The sequence below is a fragment of the Eucyclogobius newberryi genome, unplaced genomic scaffold, assembly GCF_026437365.1.
Source record: "Eucyclogobius newberryi isolate DKJ021-1_F unplaced genomic scaffold, fEucNew1.0.hap1 SCAF_9, whole genome shotgun sequence".
Lineage (NCBI taxonomy): Eukaryota > Metazoa > Chordata > Actinopteri > Gobiiformes > Gobiidae > Eucyclogobius > Eucyclogobius newberryi.
The window spans coordinates 24849794-24875304 of NW_027316532.1; the positions used below are offsets into that span (position 1 = coordinate 24849794).

The 25511-nt window shown below is 38.4% G+C and overlaps 2 protein-coding genes across 5 annotated transcripts in view; one reads left to right on the forward strand and one right to left on the reverse strand.

Annotated features, from left to right (window-relative positions):
• mcoln3b (mucolipin TRP cation channel 3b) lies at positions 1-11343 on the forward strand. Its single transcript, XM_072438205.1, has 14 exons — positions 1-71; positions 1641-1858; positions 1932-2099; positions 2317-2470; positions 2576-2648; positions 2723-2819; positions 3613-3712; positions 3783-3895; positions 4838-4987; positions 5060-5161; positions 8847-8969; positions 9537-9743; positions 10401-10537; positions 10767-11343. The coding sequence occupies exons 2-14, from the start codon at positions 1667-1669 to the stop codon at positions 10804-10806; spliced, it is 1656 nt and encodes a 551-aa protein (XP_072294306.1). The 5' UTR covers positions 1-71; positions 1641-1666; the 3' UTR covers positions 10807-11343.
• LOC140353585 (G-protein-signaling modulator 2-like) overlaps positions 10673-25511 on the reverse strand; it is a 19224-nt gene continuing 4385 nt past the window's right edge. The window contains exons 1-15 of one of the 4 annotated variants that reach the window (XM_072438202.1): positions 23707-23841; positions 19893-20114; positions 19673-19808; positions 19301-19440; positions 18473-18596; positions 18271-18386; positions 17254-17409; positions 16217-16325; positions 15873-16041; positions 15620-15717; positions 15052-15231; positions 14609-14765; positions 13215-13397; positions 12643-12758; positions 10673-11821 (exon numbers count right to left, since the gene is read on the reverse strand). In XM_072438202.1, coding sequence (XP_072294303.1) covers positions 11651-11821; positions 12643-12758; positions 13215-13397; positions 14609-14765; positions 15052-15231; positions 15620-15717; positions 15873-16041; positions 16217-16325; positions 17254-17409; positions 18271-18386; positions 18473-18596; positions 19301-19440; positions 19673-19808; positions 19893-20114; positions 23707-23771 — 2142 coding nt within the window. In that variant the 5' untranslated portion in view covers positions 23772-23841 and the 3' untranslated portion in view covers positions 10673-11650. Of the gene's footprint in view, positions 11822-12642; positions 12759-13214; positions 13398-14608; positions 14766-15051; positions 15232-15619; positions 15718-15872; positions 16042-16216; positions 16326-17253; positions 17410-18270; positions 18387-18472; positions 18597-19300; positions 19441-19672; positions 19809-19892; positions 20115-21588; positions 22002-23706; positions 23842-25511 lie in introns of those variants that run through there. The other 3 variants (XM_072438204.1, XM_072438199.1, XM_072438203.1) reach the window with 3 other exon arrangements.

The following is a 25511-nucleotide window of genomic DNA, read 5'->3' on the forward strand; positions in this document are numbered from 1 at the left end:
ATTCGTCAGATATGATTTATAATTAATTATTTGACGCGCGTGGATACAAGTTCTCCTATTGTCCATTGCAAGTAGGTGATATTTAGCTTTTTATTTTACTCTTGTAATCTGTTGAAAGGCCTTTATCTAAACTGATTTATTAAACGAATTTGTGAATAAGTGCGTATCATGTTATTTTATTTGCGGTTGTGGAAGGAGCTGGAGGTTTCAGTATCTTCCTTGGCCTGTAAATAATTAAACACAGGTACAGCCACACACCTGACTGGGTTATTGAGCAGTCAGGTGTGCGTTCTTATTCCCACTGTTTTACTCCTGTTTCCTAGAAAATCAAAACTAACAAGAAAGCAGTTGCATGTTATGTGTGATTGATTTTGAAACTAAAGCCTTGTCAAACCAGGTGCTTCAGAAGAACACACCCAAAACAAATCCTGTCTGACACGCAGTTTCCAAACCTTGTGACCACATACACTGTTTTGTCATGTTTCCCTTTTCCAATGCTCTAAAAAAGAACATATGTTTCCACTCATGCTCTGGATAGAATGAGCCTAATGTTGTTAAGATGTTATTATCATTCTTTAATTTGCTGCATGACTTGGTTATTACGCTAAATCATAACACTATAACATACTGCAACTCAACCTGAAAGTATAAGTATGTCTTTCTGAGCAGTATTTGTGGCTCTCTCTTTCTCTTTCTCTCTATTTCTCTCTCTCCTGCAACAACAACAACAACAACAACAACAACAACAACAACAACAACAACAACAAAGTGAAAGTATTCAAAGTATTCAGAAAACTGTACAGATTAGACAAAGTAATGTTGAATCAGACACGACAGGTATACTGAATATACCTAAATCAAAATACATTTGAATGCCGGTATTCAGTATCGTGTAATGAAATACATGTTGAAAGTATTCGTCCCTTGTGTCTTTGGAGACTCTGAATACTTGGGCATAGGAGGAAAGGCAGTAGCTGAAACCTTGAGAAAACTCTCACTCTTCATACATTTTTCAACACGACGTTTCTGTGCCTCTGACCTTCATCAGGTTTCTCAAGTTTTCTAAGTTTTTTTGCCAACACTGAGTTATTTTAATGAATCACTGTGATATTATATAACCAAAATATGCCGGTCAACCAGTTTCCTGTTCCTCGGCTTTCTCGTGTGCCAAATCTCACTGTGTGTCGTATAATGTTGATGTTTTGTGTGTCGTATAATGTTGATGTTTTGTGTGTCGTATAATGTTGATGTTTTGTGTGTCGTATAATGTTGATGTTTTGTGTGTCGTATAATGTTGATGTTTTGTGTGTCGTATAAAGTTGATGTTTTGTGTGTCGTATAATGTTGATGTTTTGTGTGTCGTATAATGTTGATGTTTTGTGTGTCGTATAAAGTTGATGTTTTGTGTGTCGTATAATGTTGATGTTTTGTGTGTCGTATAATGTTGATGTTTTGTGTGTCGTATAAAGTTGATGTTTTGTGTGTCGTATAATGTTGATGTTTTGTGTGTTGTATAATGTTGATGTTTTGTGTGTCGTATAATGTTGATGTTTTGTGTGTCGTATAATGTTGATGTTTTGTGTGTCGTATAATGTTGATGTTTTGTGTGTCGTATAATGTTGATGTTTTGTCTGATATAGGGAACGTCACCTTCAGATCCGTTGCCATGGAGGAGTCCACAGACCCATATGAAGACTACACTGCCAACGGCGGCACGTGGGCACAGCAAAAGCAACAGTCGCTCCGAAGAAAAATCAAATATTATTTCATGAACCCTTGCGAAAAGTTCTACGCTCGCGGTCGAAAACCCTGGAAACTCTGCTTACAGCTCATCAAAATCGTCATCATCACGATTCAGGTGGGTTTGAGTTACTGTCATGTCCATACACAGCAACTGCAAGGGGGTTTTAACGGTTCTTATTGGTGTCTAGCTGGTCTCATTTGGACTCAGTAACCAGATGGTGGTCACTTTTAAAGAAGAAAACCTGCAAACGTTCAAGCACCTTTTTCTTAAGGATTACGTGGATGGAAGTATGAACACGCACGCCGTTTACCGAAAGGCAGACACGTACGAGCACCTCGATTATGTCATCGAACAGGTACTTTTTCTGTACGCAGTGTGAATATTCTACGCACATGCTCTTTACTTCCGTATTTTCCGAACTATAAGTTGCACCTTTTTTCATAGTTTTGGCCAGGGTGCGACTTATACTTATATTCGTACTTATACTCCGGAGCGACTTATATGTGATATTATTTGTTATTTTCACACTTGTCATGGCCTGGCTAATAACGAAAATACACCTGTTTTTGTAGTATAGACTGTTGCACAACATAACAGCTGGAAACCATGAGTATGAGAAGAATGGCACTCACTACACGTCACTGGAGTTGTGTCAAGCCTATTACAGGAACGGCACTATATATCCCGGCAACGAGACTTTTGAAATAGACGCAGAAGTGCAAAATGGTGAGCGACGTTATTCCTCAGACCTCCTGTAAACCGGTGTTCACATCGCGTACTGAGAATAAGTTGTGTGTGAATATTAATGTTGTGTTTTCATCGCCGTTACAGACTGCTATGATTTGTATCCGATGCATCAAAATGTGCACGATATTCTCCCTAACATTGAGCTGCATTTTAAAAGGTAGGTAAAACAGTTTTGTACTCCATATAATATTATGTCGTGAGAAATAACTGTGCAGCTTACGTTCGTTTCAGAATGCTCTGGGTCAACATTAAATTTGTTCTTAAGGCGATTAATTTACAGACCATGCGACAAAGGGAGCTGCCTGACTGCTATGACTTCACCGTTTTGGTAAGTAACAACAAGTGACCTCTCTGTGCATTTGTGTATGTGAACAGTACCGTACAGTACAGTAGGAATTAGGTGTATTTTTATTTATATTTTCCGTACTATTGGGCGCACTGGATTAACAGTTGTTTTTTGAGAAAATAAAAAGGCTTTTAAGTGCGCCTTATAGTCCGGAAAATACGGTATAAATAAATCAACGTCACTCACATACCGTATTTTCCAGACTATAAATAGCACCTAGTTTTGGCCGGGGTGCAACTTATATTTATATTTATACTTATGTACGTATACTTATACTTATACTCCGGAGCAACTTATATTTGATATTATTTGTTATTTTCACACTTGCAACCGCATTTCATACTCCAGTGCGACTTATATATGTTTTTTTCTTCTCTATTATGCATTTTTTGGCTCGTGCGATTTATACTCCGGTGCGCCTTATAGTCCGGAAAATACGGTAGTTGGTTTAGTTTGCTTGGACAGTACAGTTTTGTCACAATAAGACAATATGTTTTAATCGCGATACATGTGTCACAGTATTGATTGATTTGGATACATTTTTGACCTTAGAATAACAAATACAAACGTTTCCTCTTTTATTTTCATGCCAATTATAATTAAACTATTATCTCCCTGTACCTCAAAAGTACTGACACGCTTAACTCTTTTCTTCCTGTGCCAAATGTTGCTGGAGTAACGCAACGTAGCGCGTATTGTTCCGCGTGTGTTGTGATGGTCGTTTTGATTGTCCGCGTTAAATATATATCACCGTAAAAAACATTATTATTTGCAGATAAAGTTCGATAACCAAGCTCACAGCGGGCGGATAAAGATCGACCTCGATACAGATGTGGAAATCAAAGAATGCAGGGACTGGAAAGTGACCGGCGCCAGTGAGTTTGTTGCGGCAGGATTGGCCCCCGCGCGCTTTAGATTGAAAGGTGACACTGTGTTCTCCCCCAGCCGCGAGAAACATGACCCTGACGGTGCTGTTCGACTGCCTCATTATTATTACATGCAGCACTTCCTTCTGCCTGTGCCTCCGCTCCGTTCTCACTGGGATTCGACTGCAAAAGGTTAGATGGTTCCGGCGATGTCGTAGGGAAAGAGTGAGGTTACAGCGCAGTCATTAGCATCGTATTAATTAGGCAAAAACGTGAATACATTTCCCCCTTTGGCTACTCTGAAATGAAGCAAAGGCATTATGGTCCATGTAGGGTAGTGCAGTTAATTCATGAAAAACATATTGTATTAAAAAAACTACAAAGCCACTTTACTTTTTGTAAATATATATATATTAAAATATATATATACAGTACAAATATAAAACAGTTAACATGGCCAGAGAGCTAAATAAAAATAATAATAAAAAAATAAATAAATACATAAAATAAAATAAATAACTAAGTAAATAAATAAATAAATAAAGTAAGTATGCACAATGACAACATAAATAAAATGACGGCATAACAATTCTAACATTGAAGTGCCATTTAGGCCAAAGCTGATCAAATTTGTCCACTTTTCAAATGTACATAGGCTTTTAAAACAAAAGTGTCACAAAATATTACCAATTTATTTGACAGGGACCTTAAAAATATATTAGGTCAAAGGTTTCTCTATAGGTCAAATTTGACTGTAATTTTTTGTAATAATTGTGATTTCAATTATAATATCAAGCCGTCCTATGTAGTTGCTAACTTATTCATCTAGTCCCGGGGTCTGATTTATAAAGCATGTGTATGTACCAAAAATGTTGCGTACTTGAGCACGTACTTGACATGAAAATGAGCCAGAAATGGTCCAAATACTCTGATTTGTACCTTGAGGGTTTCAGAAATGAGGCAACAGATGATCTGAGCTAAATTAAATGAGAAGTTTGTACGTACATTTTAAGTAAGATTTCTATGTAAAGTTTTAGTGTTTGCAATTCAGTGTCATGTAAAAGTCTTCATTTGTTACAAGTCCATATCTCAATTTCTTAACATATTAATACAGTTGTTTTTCATTTCACACAGGAGTACAACCAATACTGCAAAAGCTACACCCTGAGCGAGGTCCCCTGGTCTGACAAGATGGAGTTTATAAATGGGTGGTACATTCTCATCATTGTCAGTGACACATTGGCGACAATTGGCTCCATCCTTAAAATTGAGATACAGACCAAGGTAAAAGGCCTAAACCGACTTGCAACATTCTGTATCATGCCGTGTCACCTGACTTTCCGTGCGTTATTCTAGGTCCTTACCAACTACGACATCTGCAGCATCTTCCTCGGAACAGGAACCATGTTTGTGTGGATTGGTGTTATTCGCTACCTGGGATACTTCAGGAAGTATAATGTAACTCATACCACTAAATCTAATGTATTAAGTATTTATATTGATATTCAGGCTTTGTACTTTACTTATATAAACAAAAACAACTTCATATGTATTGATATTGATATTCAGGCTTTGTAGTGTACAACTTCATATGTATTTATATTGATATTCAGGCTTTGTACTTTACTTATATAAACAAAAACAACTTCATATGTACTTATATTGATATTCAGGCTTTGTACTTTACTTATATAAACAAAAACAACTTCATATGTACTTATATTGATATTCAGGCTTCGTAGTGTACAACTTCATATGTATTTATATTGATATTCAGGCTTCGTAGTGTACAACTTCATATGTACTTATATTGATATTCAGACTTCGTAGTGTACAACTTCATATGTACTTATATTGATATTCAGGCTTCGTAGTGTACAACTTCATATGTACTTATATTGATATTCAGGCTTCGTAGTGTACAACTTCATATGTACTTATATTGATATTCAGACTTTGTAGTGTACAACTTTATATGTATTTATATTGATATTCAGACTTCGTAGTGTACAACTTCATATATTGATATTCAGACTTCGTAGTGTACAACTTCATATGTACTTATATTGATATTCAGGCTTCGAAGTGTACAACTTCATATGTATTTATATTGATATTCAGACTTTGTAGTGTACAACTTCATATGTACTTATATTGATATTCTGGCTTCGTAGTGTACAACTTCATATGTACTTATATTGATATTCAGACTTCGTAGTGTACAACTTCATATGTACTTATATTGATATTCAGACTTCGTAGTGTACAACTTCATATGTACTTATATTGATATTCAGGCTTCATAGTGTACAACTTCATATGTACTTATATTGATATTCAGACTTCGTAGTGTACAACTTTATATGTACTTATATTGATATTCAGGCTTCGTAGTGTACAACTTCATATGTATTTATATTGATATTCAGGCTTCGTAGTGTACAACTTCATATGTACTTATATTGATATTCAGGCTTCGTAGTGTACAACTTCATATGTACTTATATTGATATTCAGACTTTGTAGTGTACAACTTTATATGTATTTATATTGATATTCAGACTTCGTAGTGTACAACTTCATATATTGATATTCAGACTTCGTAGTGTACAACTTCATATGTACTTATATTGATATTCAGGCTTCGAAGTGTACAACTTCATATGTATTTATATTGATATTCAGACTTTGTAGTGTACAACTTCATATGTACTTATATTGATATTCTGGCTTCGTAGTGTACAACTTCATATGTACTTATATTGATATTCAGACTTCGTAGTGTACAACTTCATATGTACTTATATTGATATTCAGGCTTCATAGTGTACAACTTCATATGTACTTATATTGATATTCAGACTTCGTAGTGTACAACTTTATATGTACTTATATTGATATTCTGGCTTCGTAGTGTACAACTTCATATGTACTTATATTGATATTCAGACTTCGTAGTGTACAACTTTATATGTATTTATATTGATATTCAGGCTTCGTAGTGTACAACTTCATATATTGATATTCAGACTTCGTAGTGTACAACTTCATATGTACTTATATTGATATTCAGGCTTCGTAGTGTACAACTTCATATATTGATATTCAGACTTCGTAGTGTACAACTTCATATGTACTTATATTGATATTCAGACTTCGTAGTGTACAACTTTATATGTACTTATATTGATATTCTGGCTTCGTAGTGTACAACTTCATATGTACTTATATTGATATTCAGACTTCGTAGTGTACAACTTCATATGTATTTATATTGATATTCAGGCTTCGTAGTGTACAACTTCATATGTACTTATATTGATATTCAGACTTTGTAGTGTACATCTTTATATGTATTTATATTGATATTCAGACTTCGTAGTGTACAACTTCATATATTGATATTCAGACTTCGTAGTGTACAACTTCATATGTACTTATATTGATATTCAGGCTTCGTAGTGTACAACTTCATATGTACTTATATTGATTTTCAGACTTCGTAGTGTACAACTTCATATGTACTTATATTGATATTCAGGCTTCATAGTGTACAACTTCATATGTACTTATATTGATATTCAGACTTCGTAGTGTACAACTTTATATGTACTTATATTGATATTCTGGCTTCGTAGTGTACAACTTCATATGTACTTATATTGATATTCAGACTTTGTAGTGTACAACTTCATATGTACTTATATTGATATTCAGGCTTCATAGTGTACAACTTCATATGTACTTATATTGATATTCAGACTTCGTAGTGTACAACTTCATATGTACTTATATTATTGATATTGATATTCAGGCTTCGTAGTGTACAACTTCATATATTGATATTCAGACTTCGTAGTGTACAACTTCATATGTACTTATATTGATATTCTGGCTTCGTAGTGTACAACTTCATATGTACTTATATTGATATTCAGACTTCGTAGTGTACAACGTCATATGTACTTATATTTATATTCAGACTTCGTAGTGTACAACTTCATATGTACTTATATTGATATTCAGGCTTCATAGTGTACAACTTCATATGTACTTATATTGATATTCAGACTTCGTAGTGTACAACTTCATATGTACTTATATTGATATTCAGACTTTGTAGTGTACAACTTCATATGTACTTATATTTCACCCTGGAGAGACTCAGACACAAAAGCAGAAAAGATGTTTTAGCGAACTTTATTGCAAAGTTTATTTGGCGCTCAGACCCCGGTGGAAGGCGTAGCGATCATGGGCACTCCATGATCTGATTGAATTAGATACCTTCCCCCCGGAGCCTGGAGACTGGTGGTGGAGAGAAGGTAGAGAGAATAATAGATGCAGAGGAGGAGCAGGGGAGGTGGTGGGTCGCAGATACGGTTTGAAGCGACTGAGCCATCAGCCTGAGCGCTTAAATGCCGCCGCCTGTGCGTTGATTGGAGCGGGGAGGAGTGACTGAGAGCGTTGATTCGGGATGAGGAGCAGGTGTAGGGGCCATGACGCGGACGTCCCCCGTCCCTTTTACCATCCTTCTTGGCCGGGAAAAACTGCATAACCTCTTTGGGATAAGCGCAGAAACCTGGAAGAGTCCATGGTGAAGTGAGGGATCTGACTCTCACAGACGGACAGGCGGACGCCCGCTTGAGTGCGATGATGGCGCTGGGGAGAGGGGTCCTTCCACGGAGGCCGACGCAGATTTAGGTTAGGTCTTCCAGGTGAACTTACGCAGGCTTCCTTATTGATATTGATATTCAGGCTTCGTAGTGCACAACTTCATATGTAAGGCTTGAAGTAGTTAATTAGACTTTAATCAAACAGTTTCTTGTCCATCCATGAGTTGAGAGAGGTGCTGAGAGGTTTTATGACTTGGCAAAAAACTACTTGCGTCAATAAGACACAAGAAACGTGTAGCTACATTTGGAATTATTGATGAAAAACCCATTTTGTGTGTAAATACACTCCACCGGGATGGCCTCAGGCAGCCTCACTTTAGCTTCTTCTGGATCAAATGTAATACAAATCTCATATTTACAGGGCTTTTGCAATCTAATGACTCATCGGTAATGTTTAAAAAAAGCCAGATCAATCGATTGGAAAGACTATCATTCGTTGGCGCCCTGTTCATATGTCTGTTTGTTTTCAGATTCTCATCCTGACACTGCGGGCAGCCTTCCCGAACGTAATCCGGTTCATCTGTTGCGCTGGGATAATCTACATCAGTTACTGCTTCTGTGGTTGGATTGTCCTTGGCCCATATCATGAAAAGGTGATACTTATTCCCACATTTGTTTTTCAAATCAAACTCGAGGTGAACTTTTTGAGGGAAACTTTTTGAACTATAACCCGATAATACAAAGAATCCCATGCATTTCGGAACATGTTTGTAGAGGCATAAACTGCAGGTAGGACACAATTATTTCTACAAAAAGAGGACAAAACATTCTGTGATTTAATTTTAATTACGACATATTGTGCAGTGCTTAGTCGTTACTGAAGAATAGGCTCAATACTCAAAATAGAAAAGTTGATGCCATAATGACAAATGCTCCTTTTCTTTTTAATAGACATCAGTCGTTTAAAACTAAATAATAGTACTTTCTTTAAGTTAGCATTTGGTCTTATTCTATTATAAAAGGTCTAAATCATTCTAACACTCTTCACGAAAGGTTCAATTTTGTCCCGTCTGTGATTTTGTTTTGCTTCGATACTTCTTCAAACCAATATCTAGAATCGACACTAGTTTATGCGTCGATTAGCACCCGATTTCTGACACTTTTGATAGCCCTACCTGCAAAGCGACACGAACCTGACCCGATGTCGCTCTCCCCGTCAGTTCCGCACGCTGAACACGGTGTCGGAGTGCCTGTTCTCTCTGATCAACGGAGACGACATGTACCCCACCTTCAAGGGCATGGGCCAGAAGAGCAGTCTGGTGTGGATCTTCAGCAGGGTCTACCTCTACACCTTTGTGTCACTGTTCATCTACATGGTGCTCAGCCTCTTCATCACCATCATCACCGACACGTACGACACCATCAAGGTAGAAGACCATTCACGCCGTTAACGTTGCATTTTTGTGCTCGATTAAGGGTGTGATGGTTCGCTAAAATCACAAACTGTGTTAAGTTTTATGGTGCTATGTAATTGTGGTACACTTTTGGTAAAGAAATAGGTTGAAAAATGTATTCTACCCAATATAAAATATAGCATGCTGGCTGAGAATGTGTATAAAATGAATATGACCCATTCATTCTGACAAAAATACTACCATACCGATGTTTTTTGTCCCGATCGATGCAGTTTGTTTAGAATTCAGATTCATTGGATACTTTTGGACCGACATATTACAGATAACGGTTATTTTCCCCAAGTTATGTATTTGAATTTACTGCAAACTAAGGATAAGAAAGCAGTAAAGTCACATGTTGTGCTGTGCTCTCTTCACACTCTTCCAATAAAACTTTATGCATATTCTTTATGCAGCTGGTTGGTCCAATTAAAAAAAGCCAATACACTAAAAAGTGCAATTATCTGCCCAACACATCCACCAATCAATATATCAAGCTGACAGTCCCGAAGATATTCTACCCCTGTAACAAATAAACTTGATCCCCTGTAGTAGCCTGCAAGTTACAAACACATAACTACGGTAAAACCATATAAAATTAAATTATGTTTGTTTGTTTTTATTTTTTAGCAACAGCAAAATGGAGTTCCGACATCCGACCTTCAAAAGTTCTTGTCCGAGTGCAACGATTTGCCAAACTCGGGTGTATACCGACTTGAAGAGAACAAACAATGCTTCGTGAACTGCTGCAGTGATCCCAGACTCTGGTAAATGCAGATTTTTTTTCCATCAAGCTTAACCGCTTTCCTCGTTTTTGTCTACGATTTTGTTTTCGGGATAACTCTGTGCAAGTTGTAGATCATCAAGGCCTGTTGGATTTTGCAAAAAAAGTTCTACATGACGAGTCAAATAGTCTTTATCAAACGTTTCTGTTGAAAAAGACGTTTACTGAAGAGAGTTACGTAACATTTTTGCCCCTTTTTTTCCTCTTTCTAGGTTCAGAAATCCACTGGAGCCGTTGGTGTCGGACACGTAACGGTTCTTTGTCATGGGAACAATTTGCACATCATGTCAATGGTTACGGAATCAACCCCATTACCCTTGTTATAATAATGTGTCTTGATCATTTTATGTCAACTTCTGGGGTTAAATACTGTTTGACGCACTGACAAACTGCTGAGTGTATATAACTGCACATATCGCTTCTTAAACTGTATATATTTAAATAAATAAAATGTAAACAAATGAGTTTTATTTCTCCAAAATGTGGAGAAGTAAATCAATATAAAAGCTACAATAAAAAATCTTTTGTTTTGGTTAACACTAGCTGTTCTTTAACATCTTACAAGGAAAAATCCCATCGTTGTTGGAAGGCATTTTACAAATACTAAAAAAACTTTACGTTAAACAGTTCAAAAACATAGGCAGACAGTTTCACAGGGACATTTCTCCCCCGCAGACTGTCAACATGAGATGAGTCACATATTTCCAGTCAAAATGTAGCTTGTGTCACTCCTCAATTTAGAAGATCCTTATACAGTTTTAATAATAAAGTGAGTATAATGATGAAAAACAGCCACATCTTTGGTTTGGTTCCTCGTGCTGGGCTTTTCTGTATGGTTTGCCATCAGAGCCTGGTTTCCGGAGGCGGCAGACAGGGAACCACAGCTACAGAAAGTCATCTATTCCCAGAAGAGATGATGCAACAGAATAAAAGTCAAATCCAAAATGACTTGACTGAAACATTTCGCGACCATTTTCTCGCCGTTTCCCTTTTTTGTGCAGTACATCCTGTTATTTTAGGTCCCAAAATAGTTCAGAGCAGTGTTTGGAATTCTTCATACTTCATCCATATGGGGTCAATATGTTGCTCCTTCGAGTCAGTCTGGTTTGGGTTGTGAGACAGCAGGGGGCGCCACAACACGTTGCTCTTCCATCCGGTTGGACTGAGACCGCATGATCAGACTGAAAAAGTCCTCATCTGGAACAGTGGGGCCCTTGCTCTTGGAGGAGGAAGGCGCGGCACACCTCTGGTCGTTCAGCCTGGAGCCCTGAACACAACGTAATATACTGAATGTACTTAATACATGTACATTTGTGACAAGCAAAACAAGACACTGAGTCATGTGTTCCTCGTGAGTCATTAAAAGCTCCTTGTTATGCAATATTATGAACCGGAAGGACCAAACATTTACAGCAGGACACAGGAGAGTCTTTTAATGTTGACAGTTTATTAGTTGGTTTTAAGGGTTCAGAACTGTCTGAACCATATAGTTAAAAGTGTGTGGTAATCATTGGTGTTCTGATGGAAGACCTGGGCTCTGTTTGGTGGTTACAAGTCTTGAGCTTGTGTTTGTGCAAATGCCCTCTGTGAGGCAACAACAAAGGACCAACTGCTATGCAAATCATTTTATTCCTTTCAAATCGACCTTTTAAACTGAACTGAAAAGTCAGCTTTGCTCTTGTGTTCCCTGATAGTTTGGTGTTGTATGTTTCTATATTTTTGGTGATTTTATTATTGCTACGTTGACATGGCCAGAGCGATGCAAACTTAATTGCCCTTTTGACATAAATAGAGCTGTGATTGATCACATATTTTTATCTGCTTTTTTCTGCTCTCAACTATTAGTTATGATGTTGTTCCTTCAATAAAACATATCTGGAGGAAGTAACCCTGTAATAAGAGGACTAATTTAGATCATTTCAGATTTTAAACATATACAAATATGAAGCTTATCTCTATCATCCATAGCAATACATCATTAGAAGAGGGCATTTGATATTTAAAGCTATAGTTATAAAATACAGGTTCAATTCCCCTTTTAAAGGCTATAAAAAAGCAAACTATAGGCCATATGAAATGTTTTCTCACCTGGCACTTGACTAGCATGTCGAAGAAGACTTCATCAGTCTCAGGCTGATCAGCACTGGCCTCGAGATGATCGTATAGAGAACGTGTTTGAGGGACCTCTGCACGGGAGCTGGGGACTGGGGAGGACAACAGAACATACGTCAGTTTAAGATTATGGGTATATGTATGTATGTATGGGATTGTTTTTATATACCTTTGACAACTCTATTTCTCTTCTTTCGTTAGATTTGATTAATTATTGCACCTTTTTATAAATTATTGCAAAATCTTTCAAGAAATTTTGGATCGCGAAGCCCCCTCTCAGGATCCGTATAATGAACATGTATATATCTATTTAATCACACAATGAAGCACAAAAAGGCAGAGATGGCACTTTATACCCCTGTGATTACACTCAAAGTTTCGATCTCTTTGAAGTGGTTGTGAATAGTTTTAAATATATACAAAATACTTGATATTCTAAGTTTGCCTATCTCTAAATCAACTGTTCTATTCTATTCTATCTATCTACCTCAGTCTAGAGTAGTGTCAGATATTGATATTATTTAGATGTATGTGTCATGAGGCCTCACCATGTGCTGGCGCTGGTTCTGCTGAGGTGTCCGGTGTATGAAGCGGGCTGGAGGTGCTGAGACGTAAGCCGGGAAAATGGCTCAGGCTGGCTCGCTGGTCGTCCAGACGACGGGCCTGGGAGCTGGCCACCAGCTCCAGGAAATGACCGGGATCCTGAGATGAGGCTTCGCGATCCAAAATAGCTAGAACGATTTTGTGAAATAATTTATATAAAAAAGGTGCAATAACTCATCGAATCCAACAAAAAAATAGAAGTAGAGTTGTCAAAAGTATTTATAAAAACAACCTGATACTAAACTAATTTGAAAAGTAGACACTCTTTTGAGCAAATATTGATTAGAAAAAATGTAATCCCATGAGGCTGAGCAAAATAATAATGTCTGTTTGCCGTAACCCGACCGACCCGGTATGAAACTAGCCGACTGGAAAAAAAAAAAAAAATCAGCATTTTGTTAACAAACGTCAAAATCTCAAAAATTATTTGCCGACTCACCGACCGGTCTTTCCTAAAATGCCGTGTTGAATATTTTTATCACGTTGGTAAACCTATCTTTCATCCCAAAGAACTGATAACGCATTGCACGACGCATGTATGTCTTCATATTCAGTTCTATACATGCGTCTGTAACAGAACAGGGTGCGCATTAGTGTCGATATATTGCCTTTTACAAGTTAGTATGCCTCTATCGGCGCCACTGAAATGTCCATAGTACATGTCATGCTCTATCACGGTGTGAAATCTGACTTACGCAATGCATTCTGGGATTGAAACACGCCCAGCAGTGTCATCACAACAAACATGGCGGCACCCGTGACCCCGCATGTTCCCCCCGCTCGCCTTCGCTACCAAAATAAAGGATGACGGCGTACAAAAGTCGATTGAAATATCTTAAAATCGTGAGATTTAGTCTCCCGATCAGGTTGATAGACGTTTTCTCTCATGGACTGTTGAAGCCTGACCCCTGGTGGTCACTCCGACTCAAAAAATGGCAAAATTTGGATCTTTTTTAGTAAAAGTAAAAAAAATAAGAATTTGCCTACCGTCCGACCCTCTTAAAAAATGTTGACTCGGGTTACAACAAACAGACAATTTATTTGGGGTAGCCTAAACAGGATGAATTTTGACATTTCCTGAACATTTTTAGAATAATCTTGAGCTTTTTCAGTTCTAGTACACGGACATATGGTAACATAACATCACAAAAGTACTATTACTTTCTAAATAGATTTTTTTAAATTTGACAACACTACAACAGACCAGCAACAACAGACATGGACAAACTATATTCACATGATAAAAAGAAGGGAAACTCCTAGATTGCGAGATGTGGAACAAAACCATTCAGTTTGAAATGGCGTTGAACACAGACCAAACACAAGGGGGGACACTCACATTTATTTTCTGCTACAGGTGGGGTGGAAAAGGGGGAGGACTGGACAGGGGGGGGGCTCTGGCCATCCAGAGTGCACCTTTGGTCATCCATTCTGCTGCCCTGGAAACGGTAGAGCAGGTCAAAGAAGCCGTCCTCGCCAATCGTGTCCCGTGAGCTCTGAAACAAGAGGCGCGTTATTCAGGACAAAAGCCAAATGTGTATTAAGCAAGAATACTCATTTTTGGGGTAATCTCAAGGGCAATAGTATAATTATATTCGAGCAATATATCAAATAGATCCTTTTTTGATTTATTTTTTTAGTATAGATGTTTTACTTTTGCATCTCTCTGAAACAACTACTGCAATACTATCCATCACACACCTCTAATTCAAAATAGTATTCAAAATTCTACTCAATACAACAGAAAGTAGTGTGTTTGTATTAGCTGGACTCTCCTTGTACCTTTGTTATGACTGGTGTGCCCGTCTCAGAAGGCGAGCGCTCCACCCTGATTTCTGGTTCACCTTTCACAGGCGATTTGTTGTTTTTCTGCTTTTTGCTTTTTAACCGGTGAAAGAGGAACAGCTTTGTGGACGCTTTGATGGTGTTCGCTTTGGAGGGCTTTGGGAAAACATCTTCATCCTGTAAATGTAAAACATGTGAAAGTATGATTTTAAGTTATTTAAAGTTGGGATATCTCACAGATTGGGATGTCTCATAGATTATATTGTAAAAGCAGCACTTGATGACAAAATCAGACCACTGCTTGTTGTCTGGATCTAACTGCAAAGCCAGCATAAAGAGCTCGATAAGTAGCTAAAATAAGTTTTGGGATAAGAGCGGGTTGGCTGCTTCGCTTTGCCATCCGATTAAGCTGTTCTATTAATGTGCACGCGCATGAATACTAGCCCATGTGCTGAAGGGTTTGTGAAAGGTAAGAAAGATAAGAGCCAGTTAGACAGATTTGAATGTCCACCTCCTCCATTCACAGTATGAAAATCAGCTTCAGACTAAATGAATAAATACTTACCGAGTGTTCAGATGAGTTCTCAGTTAAAGCTTTTACTGGAGTATGGTTGGAATTGGCGTTTTCTGTGCCTTCTTTACTTTTTTCAGGACTCTTCACCCCTTGAATAAAGAAACCAATTTCATGTTTGATTTTGAGTGTACCGGTATATAAAAAGGTATAAATGGTAGGAGATACAGTTTCTTAATAAAATAAATAAAATAAATAAAATAAATAAAATAAATAAAATAAATAAAATAAATAAAATAATAAATACCTGGGATATTAGTGTAATCCGAGTAAAGCGGAGGTAGTGCGGAGCTATTTGTATTCGCATTTGAATGGTAGATGTTCAATTTATTGTTGGAATTTGACTTGAGGCCCACAACTAGTCGCAGGTCAGACAGGTTCATCCTCGCAGTCACCTCGCTGCTTTTGTCTCCAGTCTGCCAAAAATAAATACACAAAAGAAAATTGGATATACGCTTGAAAGTTTCCAATTGAACAAGTGAATGTGGTGTGTTTTTGGAGTTCGTCTCGTGTCCAGCAGATGGCGGTGTGCCCTCAGTGGAAAATGAACGTTTGAACACGCTGTCAAAAGGTAAACATGTAAACAATCACCTCTTTGGCGATTTCCAAGTGCTTCTCAGCAAAAAACATGGCTTGCTCGTGATTCCCCAGGGCCGTGTGGGCATTTCCGAGACTCCAGTAAGCTCTTCCTTCACCCACTCTGCAACAGACAATGACGGGCTGAGCAGAGATTCATGCAAATGGAAGGGCTGCAAGATTATGAGGGGGAAAAAACATCATCATAATTGACATGACAATTATTCAAAGGATTATTAAATATCATGGTGCATCAGCAGACTTAACTGATGAAAGTAAAAGACTAACCTAGCACAAAAAGGCTGTTATGAGCGTTTCTGCGAGTAAAAATGCTCAAACTTTTATACACAGAAACAAATGTGCGCATGAAGAGAGTGAATTATATTTTTATGTCCATATGCTATTTTGTGATCTTAGGTTAATATGTTATTTTTGATTAATCACAGAGCTCAGTTGCAGTATTGCATTGAAAATACCAAAACCACATTAAACTTTCACCCCAAATATTTGTTTTGCAAGTACCATCAGACCTTTAAACCAGGTCTAAAACTGGATTAGATTACAAGAGTTGTTTTTAACAAGGAATAATATGCATAAAATGTACTTTAAATTAAATACTAGACCTTGATTACAACTAGAAGAAGCCATCAACAGTTTGAGAGTGTATAAAAGTGTATAAAAGTGAATTTGTACTAGTGGACAATGGTAAAGACAATATCTCTTTTCATTAGTTTCCTTTGAAATTAAAATATGACGGAATTATCTTTGTTGTCTATCGAGGTAGATACTCATCTTTACCACCACATAAAAAAGAGCACAAAGACAAAATAGCACATAGACAAAATAGCACAAAGACAAAATAGCACATAGACAAAATAGCACAAAGACAAAATACAAATCTGCAGTTTACTTAAGCCTAAGGGCACCAACTGCCAACTACAACAAGTAATTTGGCTAAGGCCCACCCATTACTTCAACAACACACACTCATTAACTTCAAAGTGACTCGAGGGGGGAGAAGCGGACAACAAATGTCACGTCGGCCCAGTTACCGGTCGTTAAGGTCCTGTGCTATGACCAGATGCTTGAGGTGGTAGTCAATGGCCCTCTCGTAGTCGTGCAGCAGCGTGTAGGTGTTTCCCAGGCTGTAGCAGGCTTGGGCCTCCACTGCCCTGTCCTTCAGAAGCCTGGCCAGCTGCAGCGTCCTCCTGGGGGCAAAGCGGAGGAGGAAGAGGGTCAAACCAGAGTCGTGAATGGGTGTAGAACAAGGATGATGCTAGTCCAAAGACCCGTGGAGCAGCAATTACAACTTTAGTGTGTGAACTGCTTCTTAACAAATCCCATCATGTAATAAATTCAGCTTGTATTTTGATATGAGTATTTTAAACTTGACACTTAAGATTTTCCCTTCCTTTCCCCCCTTATTTCAAATGAATAATTACTTATGTTTTACCTTTAACAAGATAGTTTTCGCATATATAATTAAATATTTGTTCCGTTTACATGTTTACTAGTCATGCAGAGCTGTCAACTTATTAAGGAGGCTATGCGTGAGATTTTACTAAAGTAAGACAGGCTATGAGTGAGATCCTCCTACGCATTTTTAAGCACTGTGTACATAGGAAGAATTGAGCAATTTTTGACCCCCCTCCTCCCCTAGATGCGTGCATACTAAATGGATTTTGACATTTATTTTTTAGCGTAAGAAAAGGCCATCAGCGCGTGAGAGCGTGAGGCAGGTCATAAATGCGTGAGAGTTGACAGGTCTGGTCATATGGTCTCCCAATAAATACTTTTTAAATATGTTTTTAGTATTTTCATCAAATCTCAAAATAAATCCCCTGATACTACAGTAACTTGTGATGTCATCAGGAAGCAAACTTAAAATGAAAACTTCAAGTCAAGGCAGAATATTGAGTCTCTACTTCAGCTATAGGAGAGTGGGAATGAGTCATATTTTTTTTAAAAAGGAAGATTCAAAAGAAATGTTAATGGAAAGTAAAACAGCAACTGGAAAAGACAATGAAGACATGACTTTATTACTTAAAATGCTGATATCACATCCTTACTTGTAATGACTAGCTGCCACATCAAACTGGTTGAGAAATATGTGAGCGTTGCCAAGATTACAGTGCGCTCTCCTCTCCGCAGACCTGTCTCCAAACTCCTTCGCAATGAGCAGCCGCTATAAAAAAAAGAAAAAAGATTTATATATTTAAACAAAAATCTGCATCTTTGAGTCTTGGTTTGGTAATGAAATTTGTCACTTACTTTTTCATGAGCTGCTACGGCTGCTTTAAAGTCTCCCAGCAGATAGTAGGTGTTACCTAGGTTACCGTAAGTCCGACCCTGGGCCGATCGGTCGCCCAGTTCCTTCACCGAGGTTAAATTTGACCTGCGTTTGAAGAGCACAGACAGGAATTGATTCAGTAAATACATTTGAGTTTATAATGTGCTTGTTTTAAACCCTTTTTGCATCATTGTTTTTAGGTGTAAAGTTACTTGTTCCAGTGACATTTACTTTAATTGCATGCACAGTAACTTAATAGTAAAAAGGTATACTTTTTGGTTACTTTCTATTTAGATGACTAAGATGATGTGTCAAAACAGCAAGTTTGGATTAACTTAAGAACTCTTTATAACCCGTCATTAACCTTTAGCTTGACATTAGAGATCCACAAATATGGATTTCTTCACGGCCGTTGTTGATAGTTTGAATCAAGAGAAAAGAGGGAACGTCAGCACTGCTCATGTATTTAGGCCAATAAGTATGGTACATTTTGAACGCATCCATAGCTCTATTCTTCAAAAAACTGGAAAAGTGGGCACATTTTTATGCACTTATTCTTTAGGCAGCTGGTTGGCCCAAACTAAATATCAGCATATGTTGGCTGATTTAAGGTCGATGCATAATGCTAAAAATGACAAACGTAGGCCTGATATATTGTCAATCTGTGTGCAAACTAAACGAACAGTGAAAATAGTATTATTGAAGCTAGTAAAATGACATCCATGTCGAGAATAGTGAGAATAGTGCATGAAAAAGACAGTACATAAAAACACAGTACATAAAAGCACAGTACAAACAGGTGAGCTCACTCGTAGTACTGTGCAGCTTTCTTCAGAGCCGCTCGCGCCTCCTCAGGAAACTCTCCCGGCTCTGCTCCACTCCAGCAGATGCTCTTCCCTTTGGCATGGTACACATTCCCAAAATTATACAGCGCCCGAGCCTGGCCAACCTGCACAGCAGACGGAAACCAGAGTGACCAGTGTTGTAATTACATGCCTAAAATACACTGACAGCAGACTTGTTTTCTTGTGGCCTGACAAACTTTTTCTAATGTTGGTGGTACATCTGTTCAGAACCAACTGCACGTAACCAAAGTGTGGTTTCAGCGCATGCCGGCCATATGTGACTAAAAATGCATTCTACTACAGACAAGACGATATTACAGCGTTTCTATAACTCACCTTGTCGTACATGGCTCTGGTGATGTCCAAATGTCTCTGGCAACAAACCACCGCTTCGTCGTAACGCCCCAGAAGCTTCAGAGTATTCCCAAGGTTTCCACTGGCTTTGGCTTCACCGAGTTCATCTCCGATTGTCCTGAAAAGTAAAGCAAACAGTGCACGGGTTATTTACTGATTCCTATTAAACAAGTGTGCTTTTGTTGAAGGCTGAGCACATTACCTTGTGAGAGTGAGGTCATGGCGGTGATATTCCAGAGCTTTGTTATATTCCTGAAGGTGAAAGTAAGCGTTGCCCAGCTGACTGTAAATGGCACTGAGGATCTGAAGGTCCTCCGTTCCCACTTGGATGGCAGATTCGAAGAAGGACACTCCCGCTCTGTAGTCTCCCGATTTGCACAGCCGCTCTCCCTCTAGAGCCAGGTCCAGACAAGACTTCTCCATTCTGCAGGAAACGTGAAAATATTAGCACAACACATTCGGCGCAACTGCCAAAAAGTAAGCACACTGGCAGCGGTCTTTAGGTGCGCCATGTCATGTACACGCAGCGGGGGCCGGGCCAAACAGTGCTATCTTTGGTGTGTACGGGTCAATTAATCTGTGAGCTCACCTACTCTTGGTTAAACGCACTGTCCACATTCAGAGGGACAAGTGTGTTTTGTAGTATTAGTAGTAACATAGTACCGTATTTTCCAGACTAGAAGTTGCACCAGCCAAAAAATGCATAATAGAGAAGAAAAAAACAGACATAAGTTGCACTGGAGTATGAAATACGGTTGCAAGTGTAAATAACAAATAATATCGCATATAAGTCGCCCTGAAGTATAAGTATAAATATAAGTATAAGTCGCACCCCGGCCAAAACTATGAAAAAAGACTGCGACTTATAGTCCGGAAAATACGGTAGTAGTGATCGCAGTAACAGCAAAGTTTAGGTCCACATTGTAACGTTTCTAGTTATTTCCACAGATATGTTATCACTTTTTTTTACTGAATATTCAACAGTATGCTATCAAAACGCGTATCTTGACCCTTGACCTGGCCCTGCTGCGGTCACCTACTTGAAGATGAAGAAGTTTAATGTCATACAGTCAATCTTTACAGAAGAAGCAACAACATCTGGACAGGAGTAGGCGCATGAACGACACTGCATAAACTTTTACGAACAAAAATGTGGCACCGAGAATATCCTGCCAAAGCGAAAACCCCAAATAAACCTCAGCGTTTCCTGCCCCGAGCACTGAGGCCTGGAACTCCAAAATTAGTCAGGAATGAAAATGTGTGCAGTGCATTTGACCATGAATACAGGGTTAAGTCTGTGTCTGTGGTAAAGCGTAGAATCTCATGCCACCAACAGTCAGCCACTAGTACAGGAAAAAACTCATTAGCTCTATTACGTCACATATCTATAAGAAAATAAACATGATGACATGACACATTTGATATTTAAAGCTCAATAGCGTACCAATAGTAATAGAGTTTGATTTTAATAAGGATACATAAACAGAAGACTTAAAAAAAACTGAACTTAGAATGCAAAAACTGAACTTAGAATGCATTTTACTCACAAAAATGGTTACACACAGAAAGCATTGTATTATGTAAGAAACAATAACCAAAAGCAGCTATGTGTGATTGTGTGTCAACCTTGGAGTGCCCCTCGAAGACACTTTTTGTCTCTCACGCACAGCACACTTCCTCTGTCTGCTGCACTTTAAGTCCACTAATGAGTAGGGTTATGGAAGAGGGCACAGCTCTGTCCCATCATTACATAGGCCAGGGGTCGATGTAATTACTGTGCTTATAAGGAACAGATTTAGTCTAAGTAACTTACCTCATCTCTAACTTGATTTCAAACAGTACAGCTTATATACACGCTGATGCCTACACAGATGACACCCGCGGCTATCATGACGTACCTGTTGCCTTTCCTCATTCTGATGCACTTCAGGCACTTGGGCAGGTAGATGGACATTTTGAGCCTGTAGATTATTCTCTGAAGTAAACAGAGGTCCGTTAGCGTGTCAAACGTCACCCTGCGCTCCCTCCTGTACATACACATAACGCACCGCGCCACAGAGTCCAAGTCTGACAGATGAAAAGGCTGCTTTCTATTGCCTCCAATATGCTTTCCCTGACCGACGCTAGCAGCGAAACAAAAGGTTTAATCCGCTCTGGTGAATGCGTCCTCAGCAGCCTGTGTCCAGAACAACAGTTTAGATGAATGCAGAGTCAATCCAAGTGGTTACCGGGCAAAAACACTGCAAAGTAACAACAGAAGTGTCCAAGCGTCTCCCTTTAGCCGATAGCTACAGCTCTGTCCCTTAGCCATTGGTAACCCATGTCTCTAAGCCACCTGATGGTGTGTCACTTTCAATTAGTCCAGGCCTCAGTGGTAATTATAGTCACTATAAGTGGCTCCCGTGAACTCTAAAGCCATTTGCTTAACACTCCATGAAATAATCATTTGGAAGCAGGTTTGATGGACGCCTAGTGTGACCTTTATTGAAGAAAATGATTGGAAATTAATCTATTTTTTAATTATTATTTTTTTCAAGGCATTTATAACTATCTTGTTTGCAGATGATATACTGTTCACTGTTGTTTTGTAATATAATAAACAGACAACTCAAGATTTAGGCTTTTTGTCATTCATAATTAGTGGCTGGTCCAGGTAAATCCACTTGCCTGACATTAACTAAAGTGTGGGCAGTTCCAAAGTGCCCTCTGGGTGAATAAGCCTGGTACCCTGGTCACATAACCTCAAAGCTCCGCCCTCAGCTGACCAAATCTCATTCGATTGTCGTGAGATTAGTAAAACTATCCCAGTGATTGCATCTACTTTTCAGAGGGCAGTATATTTGTAGCAGTGAATGGTATTTAATAGCTTCCGTGGAATGTCCGACACTTTTGTTTGGTCACATTCTTCACACAAAACCTGTTGTTTAACTTCCTGTCTGAAACTACAATGAAACGTTTATTATAGCCTTTCCTATGAAGTAAGTGAAGACTTGACTGTTGGCTGTCAATGTGTGAACCGAGGACTTTCACTGACTTGACAAGGCTTGTTTGCAATGCCTCACATTACAAAGAAGTGAAGCAATCTCTACCACATAATAACAGCATCCTGCAACCTGCAATCAAGCCTTATCCTCACGTGTGTTTTGGTTGTGATGTGAAATATTTAAATGGGGCCGCTTTAGGCCTCCTGCACAGCATCATTAACCCTGGGACAACATGGTTTCACGTTACAGATACAAAGAGCAAAGGCCCAGCAAGTCCATCGTTTGCTTGACATTTAAATGCTCACACATGAGGAAGCATTCGTAAAAACAGCAAAGAGGAAGGAAATTGTCCCATATTATCCCAAAGTTCAGTAACTATTGCTCTTTAAGTGGACTGTGCAACTTAGTCATGTCTTTAAAGTTTTGAAAAGCAACAAATGACATTTACACATTCAGCAAAAAATGAAGGAGAAGATTGAGTTTTGGATCTAGTCAGGTTAAGACTCCCATTTCACAAAAATAGTGATTCTGTGTTATATTTGAGAATAAAAAAATATACATATATATAATCAACGAAGTATTAACTGGTCAGACAGTAATTATTTGTGAGAACAATTTACAATAGTATAATAATAAAGCCTTACACTTGTGGCAGGTGTGGCCACATAATGTTGTGGTCATTATTCGGTCAGTGCGCACTCTGTGGTGTTAAGTTATAAACCAGCAGCCCTGGGGCAAACTGACAGAAGCGAGGCTGCCAATCTGCGCCATCTGCCCTGCCAACAACCAGCAACACACACAACTTTCACACTAGGCAAGGTGGCTAAGTGTCTTTCCTGATGACACGACGACAGCACTAGGTCTAAGCGGGAATCCAACCTCCGACCTTCGTGTGGGTGGACGAGGGCTCTGAGCCACTGTGGCCCAAACACATTTCCACCGCAATTTTACTGTCCCAAAAACATGGCTTTAAATTAGACCACCATATTTTAAAAATCCTTAACAAATATTTGCACGTCTTTGTGAGCCTACCTGCGCCTTATTCGCATTAAAAGCTCCTTGTCCAGCGCACAGTGCAGCAGGACTATCCCGAACATGACGTGGGCGCCTCAGTCCACAGCTCCAGGACCACAGAGAAGGCGAAGGCAACATTTTCCAATAACGGATAACCTCAACATCCCTCTACTTCATTATCAGGAAACACCGAGCGAAGCCATGCCTGGATGGTGACTAACAATGAAGGAATCCAGACGTTACGCTATCTGCGGCGCTCTTATCTGTGAAACTGGAGGAGTGGAGCGAGCGTAAACATGGATGCTCACTATCGTATGTACACAAGAGGCATCCCGTTCTCAAGCGGGAGCAGGCGACAGGAACAGGTGAGCACTTGGATACACTTCGAACCAGGAACATGGATCATGTTCAGTTTCAACTGTCGCTTGAGAAAGAAAATGCATAAACATAAGCAAAGCAGGTTTTTTACACATCCCCTTGAAACTAGGGTTGTCTAAGTGTTGATACCCAGAAGCTACAAGATACTGATTTCAAGTATTGAAACCAACAAAAATGTATATTAATTCAGAATGAATAAGATACACAGGAAGTAAATTTATCATATTTTAGCAAAAATAACAATGTACATTTTTGTTGCTGTATGTTTAATAAAAAATAAATAGAAAAAAAGAAGAAATAATTTGGCCTGAACCATTGTCTGACAAAAAATTCAGTATTCTCACAACTAAGGGTGCAACGAATGATTATTTTACTGGTCAAACTCAACTTAGATCGAGCTAAAACTAAACAAAGGGTCAAACCAAAAACTAAACCAGGATTTTGACCCTTTGAACTCATTGGTTAACATATTCATAATGATTTATCCTTTATTGAGTTTTGCATAGTCTGAAGAGAAAAGTGAAATAAAAATAAAATAAAGCTTGACATATCCATCTTGTCCTAGTGCACTGTAAAAACGTCTCCTTGAATCTCTTCCGTTTATCGCTGCTGTAATACGTACATGAGTCATGGGAGCAAAACTACAACAGAACCCCATTGTAAGACAAGGAGAGTGGGAAATTCTGGGGTGGGACATTTCTTTAGGGAAAAAAAGAAAAATTCTGTGAGTTTCCGCAGTCGTGTGTTTTGAAGGGTGGTTGTGAAGTTACGAGTATGAACGGCACATTTTCAGTTTGGAATATGTCAAAAATAAATCAGCACGGTCCCTCAAACATAGTGGGTGAGTAAATAAATAAATAAATAAATAGGGATGTTAAGACTGTTCAGTTACTTGTGAATATTCAGGTTGCAATCTAATCTAAAAATAGAAGAATTAAGTTTCTTCAATTCAATCTATTCTGCAGAAAAGTAAACGTTAATGTGATGTGCTCTTTAATCTGGCTGTTTATTAGGGATGTATTGATCTCCAAATCTCTCTGTACCATATTCTGCCAGCCAAAGTCTTCACTTATTCCAACAAAATAAGATGTAAAGTGATTCCTTGAGGTTATCTGCACTGAAACGGAGCAAAGGATCATGGTCTATGTAGTTCCATCGATTTCTAGGAACAAAACAATGCATTTAAATAAAGGAGTTTATAAGTAGATATATTGTGACAGCTCGTGATATTATTGCGAGACTTCTCACAATACGATATCACAATAATCCGGTTATTGTCACATTGCTGTACGGTTTATGTCACGTTCAGTATGATAATTTGACGTCCTTTTCGTAACAAAGGTGTTTTCTTAGAAGAGATAAATAATAATAATGATCATTTCTAGTCAAAAAATTATTGCTATTGTAAAATTTAACCAAAGAAAAGGTTGAAATGTGGCGACTGA

What these genes read in the sequence shown, in the direction of transcription:
- mcoln3b (XM_072438205.1), top strand. Translation starts at nt 1,667, where the DNA reads ATGGAGGAGTCCACAGACCCATATGAAGACTACACTGCCAACGGCGGC. An exon ending in ATTGAGCTGCATTTTAAAAG is followed by an intron (nt 2,649 to 2,722) that starts GTAGGTAAAACA and finishes CGTTCGTTTCAG; the next exon opens with AATGCTCTGGGTCAACATTA. An exon ending in AAATTGAGATACAGACCAAG is followed by an intron (nt 4,988 to 5,059) that starts GTAAAAGGCCTA and finishes GCGTTATTCTAG; the next exon opens with GTCCTTACCAACTACGACAT.